Source organism: Mauremys mutica, chromosome 3 (assembly GCF_020497125.1).
Source record: "Mauremys mutica isolate MM-2020 ecotype Southern chromosome 3, ASM2049712v1, whole genome shotgun sequence".
NCBI lineage: Eukaryota > Metazoa > Chordata > Testudines > Geoemydidae > Mauremys > Mauremys mutica.
Window position 1 is genome coordinate 210,045,742 of NC_059074.1, and position 21,605 is coordinate 210,067,346.

Consider the following 21,605-nt stretch of genomic DNA (forward strand, 5'->3'; position numbering starts at 1 on the left):
GAGCCATGAGGCCAGGCTGCCAGGTGTCACCCATCCCATGCCACAGTCTGTATTTCCCAGCCCTGCCCGCATGCCTGCAGCGCCACTGGGACAACAGGCATCTGGCTGAATGGGCCAGAAGCTGAAGTTCCACCTGTGGCTGCTAGAGGCCACCATTGAGCCTGTCTCAGGCCGCTGGTCTGCTTCTCTCTGGCTTCATGCTGCTGGAGGCTGCTGAGTGAGGAGCGGTGGGGCAGAAAACGAGCTCGGTGCCAGGCTCCCCCTGCCAGACCCTGGAGCCTCAGGAAGTCCTCTTTGCCCTGCTGAGGGACCCTAGCTCTCCTCCTAGACATCACCTGCCTATCGCAGCACCCACCCACCTGTCCGAGAGACCCCACTACTCGCCTGCCCCAGACATTCCAGCACGCCTCTCTGCACAGCCTCCCCCTGACTGCAGCTAGCCCCATTGACCCAGATACCCCAGGATCCATCCACTAAACCTGGCCAGCTTCTAGCTACCCGTTCCCCACCCTCCCACCTACCCACCCACCCCTGTTCCCCCCCAGCCTCAGAGCTGCCAAGTTCTGTGCCGCTCCACCAGGGCTTGGGGCAGGATCTACTGACTGTAAGCCCAAGTCTCTGAGGTTATGCAAAGACTTTATCAATATGTAAATTGACTCTTTCAATAATTTGCATACCGTGTCATGTGGAGCTGCAGAAAACTTGGCAGGTGTGTGAAGACCGGGCCGGGCACTGGCATGAAACAGGAGTGATGCCTGGGGAATCGGGTCCTGGGGATGCCATTTTAACAGCCTGCTCTAAGCAAGCTTTCCTGCTCCCCCATCTTCCCCGCTGCACCTGGTCATCCAGTGCACCTCAGCGCTGCTCATTGGCCAGTCCTGGATAAAACAGACCACGCCAGCCCCACATTTCCCTGATTCTGTGGGGTCCCAGCTCTGCCAGAGACGCCCCCTGTGATCTCGGTTAAGTGACATGATCTCTCTGTGCCTCAGTTACTCAGCTCTAAACTCCCACCCTTGGTCTTGTCTGCTGAGTCTGTAACTCCTGGGGACCGGGACTGACCCTGTGTTATGTGCAGCGCCTAGCGCCACGGGGCTCTGATCTCAGCTGGAGGGACCTTGGCTCCAGGGGCCGTGGTGTCAGGTCCTAGCTCCCTCCCTCCTTCCCTGCTGTGGGTTGTGTGAAGGACACGTGCCAAGGTGTGTGCGTGTTAGGGGTAAGGTAGCTGTGTCGCCTAGCGGCTGTGTGGCTCTGCATGCTGTCTCTCTCCTCAGTTAATGTGGGCGATTATATCGAGGCTGTGCTGGATCGAAACCTGGCGGAAAACATCTCCCGAGTCCTGTATCCAAATGACAATGTGAGTGACCCCTTCCCTACACGCCTTCTCGCCCCTCGGGTGCATTGTGCCTCGCAGACATTCACCGGGGGCCGGAGCAGGAGCAGGGGCCATCCTAGGGCCTGCCCCAGAGCCCACTGGCCACCACTGACCTCGGAGGCCCCCCAGCAGGTCACACCGCACCTAGCTGGCGGTTAGCCGCAGCGGGGTGCATTGCAGCGGCAGGATGCTAGCAAGAGCCAAGCTGATGCCGGGCCTTGTGTGTCTAGTTCTTTGAAGGGAAGGAGCTGCGGCTGAAGCAGGAATACTTCGTGGTAGCCGCCACCCTGCAGGACATCATTCGCCGTTTCAAGTCTTCCAACTTTGGCTCCCGAGACCCAGTCAGGACATGCTTCGAGACCTTCCCAGACAAGGTGAACCCCTGGCAGAGCCGTGGCAGGTGCTGCCGCCCCAGGCGCTGCCGCCAGCGCCTCTCTCCATCACATTGCTCTCCAAAGCAGGCACTAGGGACCACATTCCCAAAGATTTAGGTGCTGAAATCCAGCCCCTGCAGCTGCTTTCAAAAGAGTGAACGTTTCTTGTGAAAAATGTGCCCCTTTTTCATTTGAATGTTTGGAAGCACATTGACCAGCTCTGCTAGAGCCATTCCTGGGCATCCATCCATCCCTCCCCAGAGGCTTTGTGCACGTCAGGTGGTGATGGCCATCGATGCTGAATTAGCCCAGTGACTGCCCTGTGGGGTTGTCTGCTCTACAGAGCATTGGCGGGTATAGCTGTGCCGGCAGAGCCTCTAGTGAAGACCTCGAGACCTTGGAGTTCTGCTGGCAGAGCTGCACCGCCACCTCGTATGTCAACAGAAGAGACGCTTGTTTCAGGATAGTTGTGTCCACGCGGAGCATTTTGCTGGGACCGTGCAGTCGGCTAGCCGGGGGGCGGGGGAGTTCCCACACTCGGCGCTGATGTAGCTATGTGGCAAAGGTGTGTAGTGTAGACCGGGCCTGGGACTGCCCTGGAGTGCAGGAGCGTGTCCCCACGAGTGCGTCTCACCTGGGAATGTCTCCGTTGCAGGTCGCCATTCAGCTGAACGACACTCACCCAGCACTTTCCATCCCGGAGCTCATGCGGATCCTGGTGGACGTGGAGAAGATGGAGTGGGAGAAGGTGAGTGGGAGGGGGCAGAGCTGGGCCGTGCCTGTGTTCAGACCCTGCCTCCCCCACTCTTGCAGGCGAGTGGCCTTGGCAAGACCCAGGAGAGCCTCGTTTAACCCTGACTTTGACCCTCTCCCCAGCCGGGAACTTTACTCTCCCGCTCGAGCCCTCCTGTCTTCGCTGCCTCTTGCTTCCTCTCTGCAGCGATGGGGGAGCTGCCCACAGTGGCCAGGGTCCCTCTTGACCGTGTCTTCCCCAAGAGCTTCTTGCCTCGCAGTTTCTCCTGCTGTCTGATCTCCACCTCTCTTTCTGTTCTGCTGGGCCCTTCCCCGCTCCCCGCCTCCCATAGAATGTCAGGGTTGGAAGAGACCTCAGGAGGTATCTGGTCCAACCCCCTGCTCAAGGCAGGACCAACCCCAACTAAACCATCCCAGCCAGGGCTTTGTCCCGCCCACTCCATTTCCACTGCGCTCACTTCTCCCACATCATCCCCCTCCCTCCCCACAGCTGGGTCCACTTTCTGTCCTGTTCCTCCCCCGACACACGCAGGCTCTTTTCTGTAACTGGAGTCCTGGTCACCCTCCTGGTGGGCAGGAAGTGCCCCCTGCCGGCACGCTTTGGCCGGGGTGATGGGGAGAGATCTCACGGAGAAGAAGCAAAGTGACCTAGCAGAAGGGGAGGCTGCTCTGGATAGGCCTGGCAGAGCTTCGGGAGGGCCCAGGACTAATTGGCTTCAGAGTAAATTCATACAGCTATTGATTGGAGCGCAGATTTGAACCTGAGGCTCTCACATCCCAGGTGAGGGCCGAGCCATTGGCCTATAGGGTGACTCTGTAAGAGCCTTGGAGTATGTCTACACTGCAGTAAAACGCCCCTGCCTGTGGGCGCTGACCAGGGCTGTAGAATTGCAGTGTAGATGCCCAGGCTGGAGCCTGGGCTCTGAGTTCCTGCTCGCTTGTGAGGTCCCCAATCCCGGGCTCCACCCTGAGCCCAGCCTCTGATCAAGGGCCCGAGGGTGTGCCCGTGCACCTGACGCACCCTTTCCCTGCCCCAAGGCAGGATGAAAACTCGAAATCTTGAAAATTTTTGTGAACCAAAAATAAATAAATAAATGCAAATTCCGATTGGGCCAACAGCAATGTTTCCTTTCGATTTTGACCTTTTAAATTTTGTGTTTTACCCTTTTTTTTTTTTAGTATAAATTAACTAACAAATGGAAACCGTCATGAACTGAAAGACGTGCCTTTCTAGGGTTTGAGACGGTTAAAATGGGACCTTTCGACAGCATCCAAAGTTTTGTTTCTTAAAAATGTTTGGGACCAGGGGATTCATCGGAGCCGACCCCTTCCTGTTAGTAGGGCCGTGAGTCGGCATTTTCTGATGCAAAAACATGTCGTTGGCCCAGCCGAGCCAGTCTGAGCGCTGAAAGGTCATTACTGTGCAGCGCTGTTAGAGATACCGGCAGAATCTGGTGCTGTCAGTTCTGTGCGCGAGTGAGTGAGCGAGAGAGAGATTCCCTGTCTCTGGGCAGTGCCACCCCTCTGCTCTGAGATGTTGTCACAGTCTGACAGTTTCAGGCCAGAAGGAACCAGCCAATGAGTTACTGTCGCACCACCCGACAACTGAACTCCGAGCAGGGTATCGCAGCCAAAGCAGACTAGACAATCGTGTGCCCCGGGCAGGGAACAGGAGGGACCGAGGTGACTTGGGGGAAGATTCCTTCCCCACCCCACGTATGGCCATCAGTTAGATGCTGAGGACCTGCGGGGGCTCCTAGTCTGACCCGTTGTTGAATTTCACCCAGACGCCCCAGTAATGAGCCCAATGACGTCAGTTAGACTCAAGCGTCTCAGTCGTGTGATGTGAGCGTGTTTGTCCCTCCCCAGGCCTGGGAGGTCACAAAGCGGACCTGCGCCTACACCAACCACACCGTGCTGCCCGAGGCCCTGGAGCGCTGGCCAGTCACCATGTTCGAGAAGCTGCTGCCGCGCCACCTGGAGATCATTTATACCATCAACCAAAGACATCTGGATGTGAGGGGCTCGGGCTCGGGAACAGGAGCTGGCCCCAGTTGACAGGGACTTGGTCTCGTCCAGGTCCCACAGCCCAGGCCTGGCCTGTAGGACGTGGATCTGCTGTTCTCGTCGCGCTTCCCACGGACGAGTCTTTGCAGCTCAGAATCACTGTCGCTCTGAGCTGCCGCTCCCTGCCCGGCAGTGGCTCTGCCGTCTCTCCCCATAGCTGCCCTGTTCCGGGTGGTTCAGGACATTGTGCTGGGTTCTCAGTGGATAAATAGCGGTATTTAGCCTCCAGCACTGCTCGCCTGGTCCCTGTCACCGTCAGGAAGGGAGGGGCTGGTAAAGGCCCCTGTAGGTCCTTGGTGCCTCATCTGCCTTTGAAAATACCCCCTAAAAATTTAAACATGTGGGGTGCACCCACCCAGGAGCAGCCCTAGGGGGCGCTGTGACCCCGCTCCTGCTTCAAGGCGCCCCCCCCCTTTGCTCCTCACTGGCACTCGGGGAGTGGCAGAGCAGCAGCTCCACCCCCTGCTCGGGGGTGTACCCCGAGTAGCCGCCCCCCCCGCCACCAGCAGTGTCAGGAGGGCTTTGACTCCCCCAGGCTGGGGGTGGCCCCAGTGACAGTCTGGCCACTTGTCTGCATTTTAAGGCTGTGCCACTGACGTTTGTGTGTGTGTCCCGGCAGCGTGTGGCCGCCCTCTACCCCGGAGACCTAGACCGTCTGCGCAGGATGTCCGTGATCGAGGAAGGGGACTGCAAGAGGATTAATATGGCCCACCTCTGTGTGATCGGCTCCCACGCTGTCAATGGGGTGGCCAGGATTCACTCCGAAATCGTGAAGAATTCTGTGTGAGTGACTCACCCGCAGAGCAGCCTCTTGTTCAGGGCTGGCTTTGCCAGGGAAAGGCTGTTTTTCCTCACTGCTTAGCCCTGTAAACTTAGCCTGGAAGCTGAGTGTCAAGCTGGGTTCTTTCCTCCTTGCACCAGCTGTAGAGACTCTGCAGGCCATACAAAGCCTGTTACATAAGAATGACCACACTGGGTCAGAGCAAAGGTCCATCCAGCCCAGTATCCTGTCTTCCGACAGTGGCCAATGGCAGGTGCCCCAGAGGGAATGAACAGAACAGGGAATCACCAAGTGATCCATTCCCTGCTGCCCACTCCCAGCCTCTGGCAAACAGAGGCCAGGGACACCATCCCTGCCCCTCCTGGCTAATAGCCATTCATGGACCTGTCCTCCATGAACTTATCTAGTTCTTTTTTGAACCCTGTTATAGTCTTGGCCTTCACAACATCCTCTGGCAAAGAGTTCCACAGGTTGACTGTGCGTTGTGTGAAGAAATACTTCCTTTTGTTTGTTTTAAACCTGCTGCCTATTAATTTCATTTGGTGATCCCTAGTTATGAGGAGTAAATAACACTTCCTTATTCACTTTCTCCACACCAGTCATGATTTTATAGACCTCTATCATATCTCCCCCCCCCTTAGTCATCTCTTTTCCAAGCTGAAAAGTCCCAGTTTTATTAATCTCTCCTCATATGGAAGCTGTTCCATACCCCTAATCATTTTTGTTGCCCTTTTCTGAACCTTTTCCAATTCAATATATCTTTGGTATGACCACATCTGCACACAGTATTCAAGATGTGGGCATACCATGGATTTATATAGAGGCATTATGATATTTTCTGTCTTATCTATCGTTTTTCTTAATGAGTCCCAACATTCTGTTCACTTTTTTGACTGCTGCTGCACATTGAGTGGCTGTTTTCAGAGAACTAGCCACAATGACTGCAAGATCTTTCTTGAGTGGGAACAGCTAATTTAGACCCCATCATTTTATATGTATAGTTGGAGTTGGGATTCTGTTTTCCAATGTGCATCACTTTGCATTTATCAACATTGAATGTCATCTGCCATTTTGGTGCTGTCACCCAGTTTTGAGAGATCCCTTTGTAGCTCTTCGCAGTCTGCTTTGGACTTAACTATTTTAAGTAGTTTTGTATCATCTGCAAATTTTGCCACCTCACTGTTCATCCCTTTTTCCAGATCATTTATGAATATGTGGAATAGGACCGGTCCCAGCACAGACCCCTGGGGGACACCACTATTTACCTCTCTCCATTCTGAAGACTGACCATTTATTCCTACCCTTTGTTTTCTATTTTTTAACCAGTTACTGATCCATGGGAGAACCTTCCCTCTTGTCCCAAGACAGCTTACTTTTCTTAAGAGCCTTTGGTGAGGGACCTTGTCAAAGGCTTTCTGAAAATCTAAGTACACCCTTGCAAACCCCTTCCCCACACTTGCTCCTAAAAAGGAAGGGGGCCATCCCATGGTGATGGAGGGGACTGTAGATCAGGGCCTTGTGCAAGAGAGAGAAGCAGCCTTTGGGTAGATTCATCACCTAGGTTTGGAATCACAGTTTCAGCAGCTAGGATCACAGGTAATTATCAGATTTATTTAGGGCCTAGTGCAGTTCCAATTGATGTCAACAGAAAGATTTCAGCTGGAGTTATAAATAGAGTCAGGAGCATCTGAGGTTACAGTTTTATAAAACTCCGTGGGGAATGGACCTGTTCAGTGTCTCCCCTACTGCCCATGCATTTCAGATTCAAAGATTTCTATGAGATGGAACCAGAGAAATTCCAGAACAAGACGAACGGCATCACTCCACGGCGCTGGCTCTTGCTGTGCAACCCAGGACTTGCAGGTGTAATTGCTGAGGTGAGCCACTCCAACGGGAGCTACTTAATCCTGAGTGTTTGTTCACAAAATAGTCTTCAGAGCACTGTAAACAAATGGGGCCAGATCTTCAGCAGGTCTCAGTCCAGGCAAATGTGTAGATCCAGGCAAGTCTAGAGGGGCAGCTGTCTCACTTGAACATCTGACACACACATGCAATGATGGCTGAGCTTTAAAATCAGCCATCAGGAGTTAATCAAAGACTGCTGACCTTTGGCTCCATCTTCCCTTGGGCTGAGGATAAAATCGGAACAGCATCACCTCCTTTGGTGTCATGATATATGGAACGACAGTCTGTCTTAAATGGGGTGTGCACTAAAGGAAATAGCTACAGCTACTCACACAAATTGGCTCCCACACACCTTGAGTTCCAGCTTTGTCTCCTTTGTTTACCAGGACAACGCCTTGCCAGGAACTCCATACAGCACACTAAGGGCTTGGCTACACTTGCAAGTTGCAGCGCTGGTAGAGGCTTTCCAGCGCTGCAATTAGTAACCATCCACACCTGCAAGGCACATCCAGCGCTACAACTCCCTGGCTGCAGCGCTGGCTGTACACCTGGCCGGGTTGGGGTGTAGCGATTGCAGCGCTGGTGATCCAGCGCTGCTCATCAAGTGTGGACACACACCAGCGCTTTTATTGGCCTCCAGGGAATAAGGAGATATCCCAGAATGCTTTTAACTAAATTACTCCCTTTGTTTTGTTATGCAGCCTCTCTTTGTTTTGTTGTGAACCTCCGGAGCTCCGTTTCTACCGGAGCTGTTTATCAGCTCCTGTTTGCTGTGATCAATCTGTGAACAATCAAATGAGATCCTCCTCCCTGTTGTGAACGAGCTCTGTGGAGCTCCTCCGTTGCCGCTGCTGCTATCTAAAAAACAAACAAAGCTCCTGTTTGCTGTGATCATCTGTACCTGGCTGTAAACAATCAAATAGAGGCAGGCAGGGAAACAGTGGGGAGTCCTGTTGCCTGCAGGCTGTTTGCAATTAAGAGTTAAGACTAAGGGGTCGGAAAAATGTTCTGATTTTTCAAGTCAGGAAGCTAACACACAGTGTTGGCTCCAAAAATCCACTCTCTCTCTCCCCCCCGCTCCCTGTCACACTAGACCCCACTCCACCCCCCTCTTTTGAAAAGCACGTTGCGGCCACTTGAATGCTGGGATAGCTGCCCATAATGCATCACTCCCAACAGCGCTGGAAATGCTGCAAATGTGGCCACACACCAGCGCTGGTAGCTGTGAGTGTGGCCACACACCAGCGCTGCTCCTACACAGCTGGATGACCAGCGCTGCAAACTACCAGCGCTGCAAACTGTAAGTGTAGCCAAGCCCAAAGACATCTAGTGGCTGATAATACACTGCAAATACTCTGTCCATCTGGAAGTAATTCCCGGCACATACAGCCTTTCTTTGCTTAGCTGTATGGGAGTGCTGTGGAATTGTGTGATAGATTAAAATGTTTTTGTACCAATCATTTATTCCCAATACATTTAAACTCTAAAACAATGCATAGTAATAACCCAGCCACGATAATTGGTGCCATATTTTTGCCAAGCCCGGCTTTTTTTTCATTCCCAGTCAGGACTGAGGCATTTCTAGCAGGGAAATGACATTATGCAGCAAGTGAGACATCCAGCAAAGGACATTCATCTCCAGTTTTATTTCCTTAGAAAATCGGAGAAGATTTTGTAACGGATCTGAGCCAGCTGAAGAAGTTGCTGGATTTTGTCGATGATGAGGTGTTTATCCGGGATGTGGCCAAAGTCAAACAGGTAACGTGGACATCAGGGCAACTAGTTCATAGCCTAGTTCTCAGGCTGAAAATTCTGCTGGGGGCAGATGGGTGCAGCTCCATTGACATCAGTGGTGGTTCACCTGGCAGAGAACTGGGCCCATAGAATCTCGAGATGGAAAGGACCCATTAGCTGGTCTAGCCCATTCCCCTGACAGTGCAGGATTGTCCCATTTTTGTCCGACTCAGGTTGAAAAGTTGAAATACCAAAACTCATTCCAGAATGAGAAGTTCTGAAAAATATTCATTGGGAAACTTTGAAACAATTTGATTCAGGGCAGCACAGCATTAACTTGTGCCTGCCTGAGCTGCTTCATTGCCTCGCAGGAGCTGTAGTTTGAGCCAGGCTCCATGGCCACTACATCTCCCATGATGCACTGTGACAGCTCAGTCAGAACGGACATCTTGGTGCATCATCGGAGATGTAATCTGGCCAGGAGCCTAATCCATAGGAGGAAATGGGCTTTGATGTACTGGAACTAGTTCCCTTGAGGCACCGCGGTGGCTCGGGTGGACACAGATTAATGCTGAACCAGCAGGAAATGTTTTAATTATTTGATTTTCCAAATGGAAAATCAGGACGTTTTGGCACAATCAACATTTTCTAATGGGAAACGTTCGTTTTGCTGCAACCACCGTTTCCAGCGAAAAACATCAATGGAAGATTCCTGACCGACTCTAATAGAAGAGACCCGACAGAGTGGACCAGGCCAGGTTTTGCTGCAGCAACAAAGAGATTTGTGCTGGAGGCAACAGGCCGCTTTGGATTTGTCCCCATTTCTAGATGTCTGTCCGTGCCCCATTGGGAGTGAAATGCTCCTCCCATTTCTATCTTCTTAACCCCCCCCCCCCCCCGGCCTCTCTCACGCTCTCGCTGTCTTCTCTCCTTCTCCCGATTCCGTAGTTCCATTCTTGCCTCCTCCTACCCCTGCTCATCTGGTCTTCCCCAATTCTCCCATTCTTCCTCCTTCTCATACTGTCTTTGCTGCTTCTCTGTTCTCTGCCCCCCTCTGTGCCCTTTCCTTCCTCCTGCTTTCCTCTTGGCTTCTCTCTTCCTTGCTCAACTTACATCTTCCATCTGGCCCCAGCTTTCTACAGCTGGCTGGGCAGGAACTTGGGAATCGCCAGACTGGAGCAGACCATGTCGCCCACCCCATCCTGTCTTTGACAGTGGCCAGGCCCAGCTTCTCCAGAGGAAGGTGCAAGAAAGCCCGGCAGTTATGGGATAATGTGCCCTCAGGGAAAGTTTCCTCCTGACCCTCATCAGCTGGGTGTTGGTTTGTGCTCTGGAGCATGAAGGTTTATAGCCCTTCCAAAAGTCTTGGTTTTTTTACCCTTACCCGTGTGACTCTTGTTATCTGTATAAATGATCCCTTTTTAATACTGCTAAGATCAGGGCCTCCATGATACCTTGTGGCAGTGAATTCCACAAGCTAATTGTACATTGTGCAAAGATGATTTCAAGTGATCAGTTTGAAATTTGGGCTTTTTCAGTTTCAGTGACTGTCCCCTTGTTCTTGCACTGCCTGAGCAGTCCCCAGTCTACCTTGCTGCTCAGTCCTTGCTTCAGGCAGCCGTCTGCCCATCCCAGAGGTTCCCTGGAGTGTTGTTTCAAGCTGTGAGGAAGAGGGATTTCCTCGTGCATTTCCAGACAGGTGCACACAGCGTACATTTGCACGCTTGTCAAGCAATCAGTGGCATTAGCTTTGGCTGCAGGTGTCTGGTGTGCGGGTAGAAAACACCTGTCCTACGAATCCCCGGATGGGGGGAGTTCACCACTCACTCCCCAACCCACGGTGCTGAGCACTTGTGACTGGAGCTGGTCAGAATGTTTTTTTATCAGAAAATGGCGATTCATGAAAACCAAAACTCTTCCTGGAAATGTGTCGGTTTCAATGGAACTTTTGTTGGGAAAGCTCCGCAGGTCCAGGAAGGAATTGTGGGAAAGAGAGAGAAAGAAACCCACCCCAGTGTCGCCAGCAGCCCGGTGGTGAGGCTGTCACATGGGAAAACCCAGGTTCGAGGCCCTGCTGTGAATCAGACAGAGCAGGGACTTGGTAAATATTCACCGGGCAGAGAGAGAATCTGCCAGGAGCTGTTTTCCAGCCGGCTGCACCGTGACAGACGAGCTGTCAGACGGGTACTCAGCTGTCTCTCCACTTTCCTTCCCAGGAGAATAAGCTCAAGTTCTCAGCCTACTTGGAGGAGAAGTACAAAGTGAAAATCAACCCGTCCTCCATGTTCGACGTGCACGTGAAGCGGATTCACGAGTACAAGAGGCAGCTCCTCAACTGTCTGCACGTCATCACCCTCTACAACCGTGAGCTGGGCTCTCACTCCCACCTCTCCGCGTGGCTGCCTGGTTCACTGGGACCCGGGGGCCCTCTGGGTGCAGGATGGAGGGCTGTGCCCCCAGCTGCCAGTCTGGGGGAGGAGGGAGGGACTGGGTTTGTCTTACAAAGTTCTGCCCCTCTGGCCTTGTTGTTGATCCTTTCCCAAGCAATGTTTGGTTCCTAAATATGTATTTTCAGTGCAGATGGGTTTTCTAACTTCCAAAGACCCACATTACTGTTGGATAACATGGGCTGTATAACCCCAACGGTCACGTTGTGCCCCAGAAATACCAGAGCCCAATTTCTGCTCTGGGAGCAGATGGTCAATGTCAATTCTTGTGTCTTTATGGAAATGCTGATGGTGCTCTGAGGCGGTCGTGACTGGAAGGCTTAGCACAGAAGCAGATGCAGATCTGGTGTCTATAGTTTTGTTTACTTAGAGTATAAACTCCTTAAGGCAGTGACCACACGTTCCGTATTTGTACAGCACCAGGCACAATGGGGTCCTGTTCAGTACTGGTGCCTCCAGCTGCTACTGCAGCCAAAGAACATCTTTGTTACTCTGCAGCGTCACCCTGAATTACTCTAATTTATCCTCTTCATCTTTCAGGCATGAGAAAAGACCCATCAAAGTCCTTTGTGCCCAGGACGGTGATGATTGGGGGAAAGGTGAGTCGTTTCGTTAACCCTTCCTTTTGAGCACAGTTCGATATGCTGAATTGGGTGCGTATCTCTGCCTCCTGCTGGAGGGAGACTTGGTCAGCGCGTGTGTTGCTGGCCTCCTGGCTTCCGGTCGGTAAAGACAGGCTCCGCCCCCCGTTCTTAGCGCTGAGCAGACACGGAGGAAGAGCACGGAGGTGAAGGCAGAGGCCTGGCAGAGGGAGCCCAGTGAGGAAGGGATTGGCCTGGGGACGTCACGGGGGATCTTTGCAGGACTCCAGTGGGCTTTGGATGTTCACTCCACCGTGGCCGCGTCTGCATCGTCTTGGTGCCGTTCAGGGCTCTCTGCGTCCCAGCACTGGCCAGAGCCGATGCTTTGGTTTGAAAGAGCCTTTCTTTTGTCTCTGCTCAGCCCTGCTCCTGGAGACTGCAGCTGGTCAGTAGTTGTCTTCTCTTCGGGAGCAACTGCAGCGGCCGCTTGCGGTGCCTGCTTCTCTCAGAATACACGGCCCTTGGCATATCGTTTTTAAAACCACATGTAAGCGTTGTGCCCCGTGTAAGCCTGCAGGGCCCCGGCCTCTTGAGTGAACGTAAGACTTTTCACTGCCCCGCCCCTATGAATAGCGTAAGACCTGGGCTCCCAAACACTATTGGTCTTGCACCACCTTGTTGAAAAACTGTTTGAAGAGAACGGATCAAGCTCACGTCTCATGTGCACCTCCCATTCCAGGAACCCCGCCTAGGCTAGTCCCCTCGATAACGTCCGTTTTGATTGGAATCGCCAGAGGGGCTGGAACTAGGGGTGCTGGGGGCTGCCGCATTCCCTGGCTTGAAGTGATCTCCATCAAATCCAGGGTTTGGTTCAATGGCTCTCAGCACCCCCACTACACCCATTGTTCCAGCCCCCCGGGGGTCTCTCCTTTCCGCCTCACCGCGCATTTCTTTATTTAACTTTTTCTGTGTCTCCGTCCCCCTCTGCAGGCAGCTCCCGGCTACCACATGGCCAAAATGATTATCAAACTGATCACGTCCATCGGGGACGTTGTCAATAACGATCCCTATATAGGAGACAGACTCAGAGTCATCTTCTTGGAGAACTACAGGGTGTCCTTTGCTGAGAAAGGTGAGACAGCAGAGGGGGTGGCCTGCGTGGATGCTGTGAGTTGGCCGTGACTGTGCAGTTGGTAAGGGAAACCATGAGCCGCTTTCACTAAGTGCAGTGCTGGGAGTAAGGGGGAGACAGAGAAACACGGCACAAGGGGATGGGGAGGATCTGGCCAGAGCAGGCACAGGGATGTGGGTCTCCATTTAAACCTCCCTTCGGAGCTTTCCCAGCATTCCCTGCTCCAGCCGTAAGTCCCAGAGAAGCTGCACGGGCAGAACGGAGCTCGCCACGAGGGTGCAGCCCGTGTAGCTCTTGGCTGTTCTGTTCCCATGTGTCTGTTCGTGTCAGCGGGAGGCGAGGTGCCTCCGCGTGAGCAGTGAGGTCCAGCTGAGAGCAGCCCCGAGGGCGATATCTGTGTGCTCCCCATCCTGGCCGAACCGGAGCCGCGTGTCCGAGACCTTGTGCGTTCAAACGGGCGTGGAGCTCTGGCTGTGCGTTGTCGTGGAAACTCGCCCTGCGTTCCAGGCAGGCTGACCTGGAGGGTGTTTGAATGTCCCGGCCCCCTTAACCCTCGGGCCGGGCAGCCCTGAACCAGGAGCGTGCACCCATGTGTAGCGCCGCTCTGGCGTCTCCTGTTCTGCCGCAGGAGGCGCTGGGGTTGCTCAGAGCAGCCGGCTGCCCGCATCCTCGGGTGCCCGGCCATGGATTCACCTTCGGCTCCCCAGCTGCGTTATTTTCCAGTTGCACTTTCCCCCAGGCTCTTGTGAGGAAGGGCCAGGCTGGATCGTGGTCTCCTGGCGCCCGTTGGGAAGAGAGCTCGGCAGAGCTGCTTGCTCCAGGGAGGGGTTGTCAGTGGCGCTCCAGCCGGGGGCGGACACGTCCCTGGGGTGCAGCGCTCCTGGCTGGTGCTAGCGGCTCCTGGGAGTGGGGTGAGGATGGGGGCATGTGCTGAGTGACTGGGAGAGCCTGACTGCAGGTGACGGCCCAGCCCCTCGGCTGTGGCCGGGAAGCTCTGGGTCTGGGCTGCAGAGGCGACTGTGTGCCTCCCTTCCCCAAGTCCTGAGCTTGAGCACCCTGCGTTCTGTCCGCCCCTGGGGCCAGCGGAGCCGCTGGGGACTGAGCAGGCCCCAGGAGCTGCCGTGCCAGCAGCTGGGCAGGGGCGCGTAGGAGCCGCGGTGCTGACCCAGCCAGCCACGCCTGCCTCCCCGCCGCAGGCTGGCCCCTGTAAGAGCTGGGCCGACGGGTAAAGAACAGCGGCCTGTTAACTGCCTCCTTCCCCCCCGCCCGCAGTGATTCCCGCGGCCGATCTGTCCCAGCAGATCTCCACGGCCGGCACCGAGGCCTCGGGCACGGGGAACATGAAGTTCATGCTGAACGGCGCCCTCACCATCGGGACCATGGACGGGGCCAACGTGGAGATGGCGGAGGAAGCCGGCGAGGAGAATCTGTTCATCTTCGGCATGCGGGTGGAGGACGTGGAGGCGCTGGACAAGCGAGGGTTTGTAGAACAGCGTCGCAGGAGACCCAGGCTGCCCCCTGCCAGAGCGTCCTCAGCGCATACCCCATGGCCCCGTGCGTTACAGGGCGAGCCGGCCGGGGGCCAGAGCGGCAGCTGGGGGAAGGACGTGAGCGGTTGCGTGTAAAGGGGAGAGGGCGAAGTAGGTGCAGCCGCGTGCGGGAAGGAGACGGGGCCTGGCTCCGAGTCAGCGCTCAGGAGTGGAGCAGGAATGGCTGCCAGTAACAGGTCGCTCTGGGTGGATTCAGAGCCAGGGACTCATGGAGCGTCGCTCATGCCCGTGTGGCATTCTGGCCCTGGCAGGGGGTGGGAGGGGCACTGGGGCCTGGTCCTAGGCACTGTCCGTCGTGCGTCTGCTGCGTTGCGTAGCCATGCCAAGGAGCAACTAGCAGAGGTTGCCGGTGAGACTTCCCCCACCCCCACATAGCACTGGGGAACGAGCCCCAGTCCCGACCACTCCTGGGAAGCAGCGGTGGCTGCCGGGGTACGTGGCTGCAGCGGATCTGAGCTGTAGCACCAGTTTTCGTTTTTCATGTGTTGAAAAATCAAACCAACTCCACACGCAGTCCCCTTGCGTCGCGGAGTCCAGCAGGTCCGGGCCAGCAGAGAGGCCGGGTCTGCTTAAGTAGCTCTTAAACTCCCACCCTTGCCGGCGGGAGGAAGCCTGGACGCGTGAACGGAGACAGGTCCCCAGCCGCTAAACCCTGCTCCAGCACAACTTGAGGATACGCCCCGCACGGAGCCGGCTGCAGCGTGCGCGTCTCTCCTGTGTAGGTACAATGCTAGGGAATACTACGAGCGCATTCCAGAGCTGAGACAAGCCATCGACCAGCTCAGCAGCGGCTTCTTCTCACCTAAAGACCCTGGCTGTTTCCGGGATGTCGTCAATATGTTGATGAACCACGACAGGTAAGAGCCAGTGAACTTGGTCCTTCGTTCCAATCCAGTGTGGAAGCCCCTGTGATCCTGGATGCTCCTCATGGTGGACCTCGTCCATTGAAGCCAATGGGAAGATTCACCATTGGGCTCAATGGCCTTTGGATGAGGCCTGAAATACAGAGCTCCAGGACCCGCTGGTGCAATATGCCCCATCCATCTCCATCCTGGGGAGATGTAGTTGGGTGGCCATGAAAGCTGGAGTCCAGTTAAGGACGTGGGACCAGGTCCAACCTGCCCCTTCGTGAAAGCCCCGGTCCCCTTCCCATGAGGGCCCCATTCACGGTGCCGAGGGGGCTGGACTTCACACTGCTCCGGAGCGATGCCCCCACGCTCTGGCCTTTGAATCCCAGTCCCCAGCGCTAGTGTGCAGCAGCCATGGCCGGCATAACGCCGGGCCCAGTGCACGTCGGTTTCATCCACTGGTCCCCTTCTCGCGCTGACGCAGGTCGCCTCTTGCTAAGGGCCTGTCCTGGGCGGGGCCTCGCTCTCCCCTACCCCAGCGTTCCCTACGCCCCAATGACTTCAGAGAAGAAAGGGCCGCCACCGTGAGGCTGGAGAGCAACGTGGACTCCAGGCGAAGGAATCCCCCAGCCGGGGCCTTCCCGGCACTTGTAAGCCTGGTGCTGCGGCCCAGGCTGCTTCCCACGTTTGGCCAGGGCCCCACCCGCCTGTGCCTGGGTTACTGCCGCCTGGGGGAGGGTAAAACGCCATGAATCTCAAGCCAGTTTCCTTCTCCTCCTTCCAGCCAGGGTGGTTTTGGGGGGGAAGGGCTGGTCCCCCCCCACCCTGGAAGAGAGCAGAGGTCAGCCCTGGATTCCTAGTGATTCTCTAAAGGAAAAGCTGCTGATGTGGAGGACCTCTGCCTCTCTGGCCGGCATTTCTGCCCCTGCACCCATGGCACAGCCTGTGGCTCCTCTGAGCCGTGCTGCCCTCAGAATCCCTCCCCGCTGGGCCTGCAGCCAAGTACACCCCTTCCCCAGCCACGGACCTGGGGCTCCCGCAGGGGAGCGGGGAGCCGGTACCAGGCGATCGTCTCTGGCCTAATGCCAGGGATTCACCTCTCTGCCACTCCCAGAACGCACAGGGGAAACGAGAGCCAAGGAACAGCACCAGTTTCCTTCAGTCTGTGATAGCCACGTAGGCTCCTTCAGCAGCTCAGGGCTGTGTCGGCTTCCTGCGTCAGCCCCTAACGCTGGAGAAACCAAGCGGCACGTTTCCTGCTCGAAACCTCCAGCAGCATGAATTGTTCACACTGATCTGAGCAGCTGCCTCAGGCTTGAGTTCAGCATCTCACTCCCCTCTGCTCTGGTTTCAGATTTAAAGTGTTTGCTGACTACCAGGCCTACATGGAGTGTCAAGGCCGCGTTGACCAGTTGTACAGGGTAAGATAACCCCGTGGTGCAGCCAACGGGTGGATGGTCAGACAGTAAACGCGAAGGCCTCATCTCCACTCATGGGTTTGCTGGCAAAGCTAAACCAGCATAGCCCTGCTGGCAAACCCTCCTAGTACAGAGACAGCGTGTGGCAGGCTAGCACACACTGGTTCAGCAAGTGAAATAAGCCAGCCCAGCACAAGTCCTTTTGTGCCGATATAACTACATCCGCACTAGGGCTTTTGCTGTCCTAGAAATGTCACCAAAACTTGTACATAAGAATATAAGAACGGCCATACTGGGTCAGACCAAAGGTCCATCCAGCCCAGTATCCTGTCTTCTGAGAATGGCCAATGCCAGGTGCCCCAGAGGGAACTATCAGAACAGTTAATCACCAAGTGATCCATCCTGTCGCCCATTCCCAACTTGTGGCAAAAAGTACCAGTAAAAGTTTCTAGTGCAGAGCTGTCCTCAACCACTGTCCTGCTCCAGGTGAAGTGGTGGAGACCCCATCCCTTGGATAGTAGCAGTCTGTCGGCCAGAAGGCTAGTAAATGTACACGAGAACAGCCCTGCACTGGCCAGGCGCTGGATTAGATGGCCTATCAGGCTTTTCCAGCTCTCGGTTCTGTTGCGTAAGGAAGCCTGCTGCAGCAGCAATAGGTATGGTTGTGTTTTCACAAAGCAGAGAGTTAACACGAGCTGCCTGCCCCAGTCCATGCTAGTGAGGGGGGTAGTCGGTACAGGGCTGTTATTCCAACGGGGAGCATAGAGTGACTGGGAGGGGATGGCCCAGAAGCAGCTCACTCCTCTGTTGTAAGTCACACTCCGAAGCTGTGACCCAGGAGGTTTCATGTTGCCTTTTCGTCTTTGTTACAGAAGCCAAGAGAGTGGACTAAGAAGGTCATCAAGAACATTGCTTCCTCGGGGAAGTTTTCCAGTGACAGGACGATCACCGAGTATGCCAGAGAAATCTGGGGTGTGGAGCCATCAGCTGTGAAGATCCCCCCACCTAACATCCCCAGGGAATAAGCTGGGCACTAAATGTGTGTCTGGTTGATGCAGGCTTAAGGTGCTTCTGGTTTCCAGCTAGGTTTGCACAGATGAACTTACACCAGTTGAGGGTCTGGACTCTATAAACTAGGGCATTCGCCAGGGAGAAGAGGGTGCTTTTAATAAGAGCAGAGGGGGAGATGTTGGCCAAAGCCTTGTGTGTGAAAACAAGTAAAACAGAAGGAGCAGGAAACCTGGTTAGAACTGAAGCTATTCTGTGTGTTACTCATTTAGCCAACTTGCATGTCCTGTACCGTGTTGAGTGAGCTAATGGCTGCATCGGCTTCCTGCAGTTACATCCCATGCTAGGCCAAGCACTTAGTGAAAGTCTCGTTTTCCCCATCCGTAGAAAGGCTGCTCTAGTGTCTGTAGAGGGGTGATTGCTGAACACCCTGCTCAGGTGATCTGCCAGCGTGGTCTGAGCCTGCCCACGTCTCCCACCCTGCCAGTCACTGCTAGGGGCCTCACCCAGGTTCTTACACCTTCCAGCCATGGTCAGAGCTGGGACACTGGTTAGGTGAAGCAGGAGTGGAGCCAAAACACCTCTTTTTCCCTATTAACATGTTATGGCTAAAGGTAAATGACTCCACCCTAGCGAGGGGGCTAGTTTTGCTGCATTGGTTGAAGTAGGATTAAACTCCACTAGCCAGCTGGCCTGTTTTAATTATCACAAAATTATATTTATTTATTTTTAAACTGCCAAGCAGGAAACTTGCAGCTGGAGCTGACAGACTCTGTGAGCCCAGCAGGGGCTTTCAGAGCCCACCTGAGCCCTAACCTGGTGGTTGCGTCTGCACCTAGCAGCCCCAGGTGAGCTGGAGGACGGGGTGTGTGAGATTCATGCTGAAAATTGGCAGCTAATGGACTTCAGCCAAGATTGAAACCACCCTCTTTCCTTACCAAGTGGGGCCAGGGGTTTTGAGAGTTGCGCTAAAGACGGCACCTAATTGGAATTAAAAAGCAGCCTGCAGACAGCAATTCAATAGGGTGCCTCTTGGAGCAAAATGGTGCCTTAGACAGGGCCCCATAACCGCTCCAAGTGGTGGTTGTAGAGCTGTTATGAAGGCATGAGAGATTGTATTAGCCCTCATCTAGCAGGCGGGAAAGCAGAACCGCTTTACACACTGAGCAGGGAGATGGCCAGGACACTGCAAACCTGCGGAAACGCTGCCTATAGAATTTTGGTTTAGTGAGGTCAAGCCCCCTGCAGCTGCCAGTTCACAGCTGGGCCTGTATTGTGCTTTGTAGGGGCCTGAAGGAATACTTGTAAACACTGTGCTTGTTTGAGAGCAGGGGGCTGGATGGCTTCTGAGGCGTGTGGACCATGCATATGGCCTTGTGCCATGCACTGGGGGAAGAGGAGCCTGTCAGCTTAGAGCTTCCCCCCTGCCCAGGCCAGCCTGAACCCAACACCCCTGTTTTTATTGTTGGTACAGTTGTGGGCCCTGCAGTCAGGGACAAAGACTCACCGTCAGTTTCCCTCTGGCAAAGGGCCCTGCATTTACTGTGCTGGCCACACTGACCCCTTCCTACACAGAACTGCTCCATCCCCTTTTCTACCCCAGTCAGGCTAAGGTGTCCCACGTGACTGAGCCCCAGAAAGCGCCATCGCCCACCCTGGAGCATTGGCTACTGACCAGTCCACCGCCATCAAGGAAAACGGCCCAAAGCTGGACCATCAGCTAGCAGGCAAGTCACTGCCTCCACAGCCCTTCAGTCTGCGCACAGAGCTACAGGGCAGGGCCGGGACTGTGTAGCCCATGGCAGCCAGAAAGCCCCTGCTACAGGGACTATGACACCCCAGTGGCTGCCCCCGGCGTCTGATGGGGAAAAGGCCTGGAAAGGTACAGACAGGATCTACGGCCAAGGGCCTCCACAGCCCAGGGCAGGACCCTGGTAGGGCCTGAGAATTAACATCCCAGGGCCCCAGAGAGCCTACCAGCCACAGCTGGGCTCAGTCACTGCCCCTGTGTGGCTCCCAGAAGTGGAAGAGCCAGATTCCTGCATGGTCTCCCTCGGCCCAGCTCCCACAGAACAAGCCCATCAGCACTGAGTGGTCTGATACGATGATTGCATTGTCCTCACCCAGCCTCCCACCTGTGCATTTCCTAAGTGGAGTCAGGCAAAGCACAGACACTAGGAGCCTAAGAGTGAGGATCTGGGCCCAGGAGCCGACAGCCAAATACAGAATTGCTGGGAAATATCATCTGCCACAGCACACTTGAAATGAAGTGGTGTCCTGGCTCACCTGGCTGTGCTGTGTGCATTGATGTGTTAACTTACCTCAGGTCTCTATGCCCATGAGCAAAGGACAGGACTAACCCTGTCACTTTTCAGCTAGGAAGGGGATACGCTTCCCATGTACAGAAAAGGTGTGCATTGAAATCAAGTACAGCCCTGTTATTTCAATCATCAGAAAGACCAACCCTTAAGTCCATGTAACAATTGTTAACTGTAGTGTTGGTGCAGCCGTGTTAGACCCAGGATTGTGGAGAGACATGGTGGGTGAGATAATGGCTTTTAATGGATCAACTGCTGTGGGTGAGAGACATGAGCTTTTGGGTGAACAGGCGCTGGAGAAGACCTGCAGAGCTCTGTAGAGCATTATCTCACTCACCTTGTGTCTCCCAGATTTTTAAACACTGTCAAATTTCTTGAATATACAACAATACTCCTGCTAAAGAATGTACTGTACTTCAGCGGCATGCAGCTGCTGATCTATGTCCATTGTGTTTTGCATTGATCTGGTCGAGGAGGAGTACTTGCTGGATTGTCCATGTGTTACTGACATTTCATAGTCTGTGTTCCATGAACTGGGATATTTGAACTGTGACAACAGAACACAGGTGCTATCTTGGAAATCAACTTGTACTGAGCAGGAACCTGGAAGGTTTTGAACTTTGAGCAGCCCAGTTGCTTCTGTATCTGCCTCTAAGGGGACATGGCAAATAGATTTAGTGCATTGTTTCAACGTGTTGGCACAAAGTATGGATATTACTCTGTGTAGTGAATCAGTGTTCCTCACCTGTGCATTGGAAACTAATTAAAACAATCATAATGCCTAGCTGGTTTGTGTTCAAATCCTTGGTCTCCAGTACTGATAGTCTCACAATATAAATCTCAGAAATTGACTAGGCTCAGCAAATTAAGTCACCTGTGATACTGCTTCTCCCCCTCCCCCCTTTTATCATGGCACCTTGCAGAAGCCATTTCTGGCTATTCACCACATCTCCGGTACGCCAATGACGTGGTCTAACAAGCTCTGATGCTAACACATACTAGTGACAAGCTCAGCAACCCCCAGCAGGCTGGGAATTCAGCAGGATGTTAATTAAGCCATGCCACTCCTGCAGCAAAGCACCTGCGAGGCAGGGCTGAGGGGCAATGGGTGCTGGCCTCCTTCCCGCTGCATTCTTAGGGTATTAAAAATAATGTGCTATAGCAATAGGCAAGAAACATGATAGAAGCTGAAAGTCACTCAGGAGACCAGAGATCCAGATCCACCCAAAGGAGTAAGTGTGGTCAGTGGGTCCCGGGGGGGTGGTGGAGACCAGAGCCCCACCAGGCCCAAAGGCCCCCCACCCCCACCAGACA

At 54.3% G+C, this 21,605-nt stretch overlaps 1 protein-coding gene across 2 annotated transcripts in view; it reads left to right on the forward strand.

Moving 5' to 3' along the window:
* The window catches only part of PYGB (glycogen phosphorylase B), a 45,512-nt gene extending 24,428 nt beyond the window's left edge, over window positions 1-21,084 (forward strand). Inside the window, exons 7-20 of one of the 2 annotated variants that reach the window (XM_045009027.1) lie at window positions 1,275-1,357; window positions 1,606-1,749; window positions 2,405-2,497; window positions 4,372-4,518; window positions 5,189-5,352; window positions 7,113-7,227; window positions 8,912-9,013; window positions 11,206-11,353; window positions 11,977-12,035; window positions 13,008-13,149; window positions 14,422-14,629; window positions 15,422-15,556; window positions 16,902-16,968; window positions 17,838-21,084. In XM_045009027.1, coding sequence (XP_044864962.1) covers window positions 1,275-1,357; window positions 1,606-1,749; window positions 2,405-2,497; window positions 4,372-4,518; window positions 5,189-5,352; window positions 7,113-7,227; window positions 8,912-9,013; window positions 11,206-11,353; window positions 11,977-12,035; window positions 13,008-13,149; window positions 14,422-14,629; window positions 15,422-15,556; window positions 16,902-16,968; window positions 17,838-17,990 — 1,760 coding nt within the window. In that variant the 3' untranslated portion in view covers window positions 17,991-21,084. Of the gene's footprint in view, window positions 1-1,274; window positions 1,358-1,605; window positions 1,750-2,404; window positions 2,498-4,371; window positions 4,519-5,188; window positions 5,353-7,112; window positions 7,228-8,911; window positions 9,014-11,205; window positions 11,354-11,976; window positions 12,036-13,007; window positions 13,150-14,421; window positions 14,630-15,421; window positions 15,557-16,901; window positions 16,969-17,837 lie in introns of those variants that run through there. The other variant, XR_006577867.1, reaches the window with a different exon arrangement.
* Window positions 21,085-21,605: the final 521 nt, after the last annotated feature.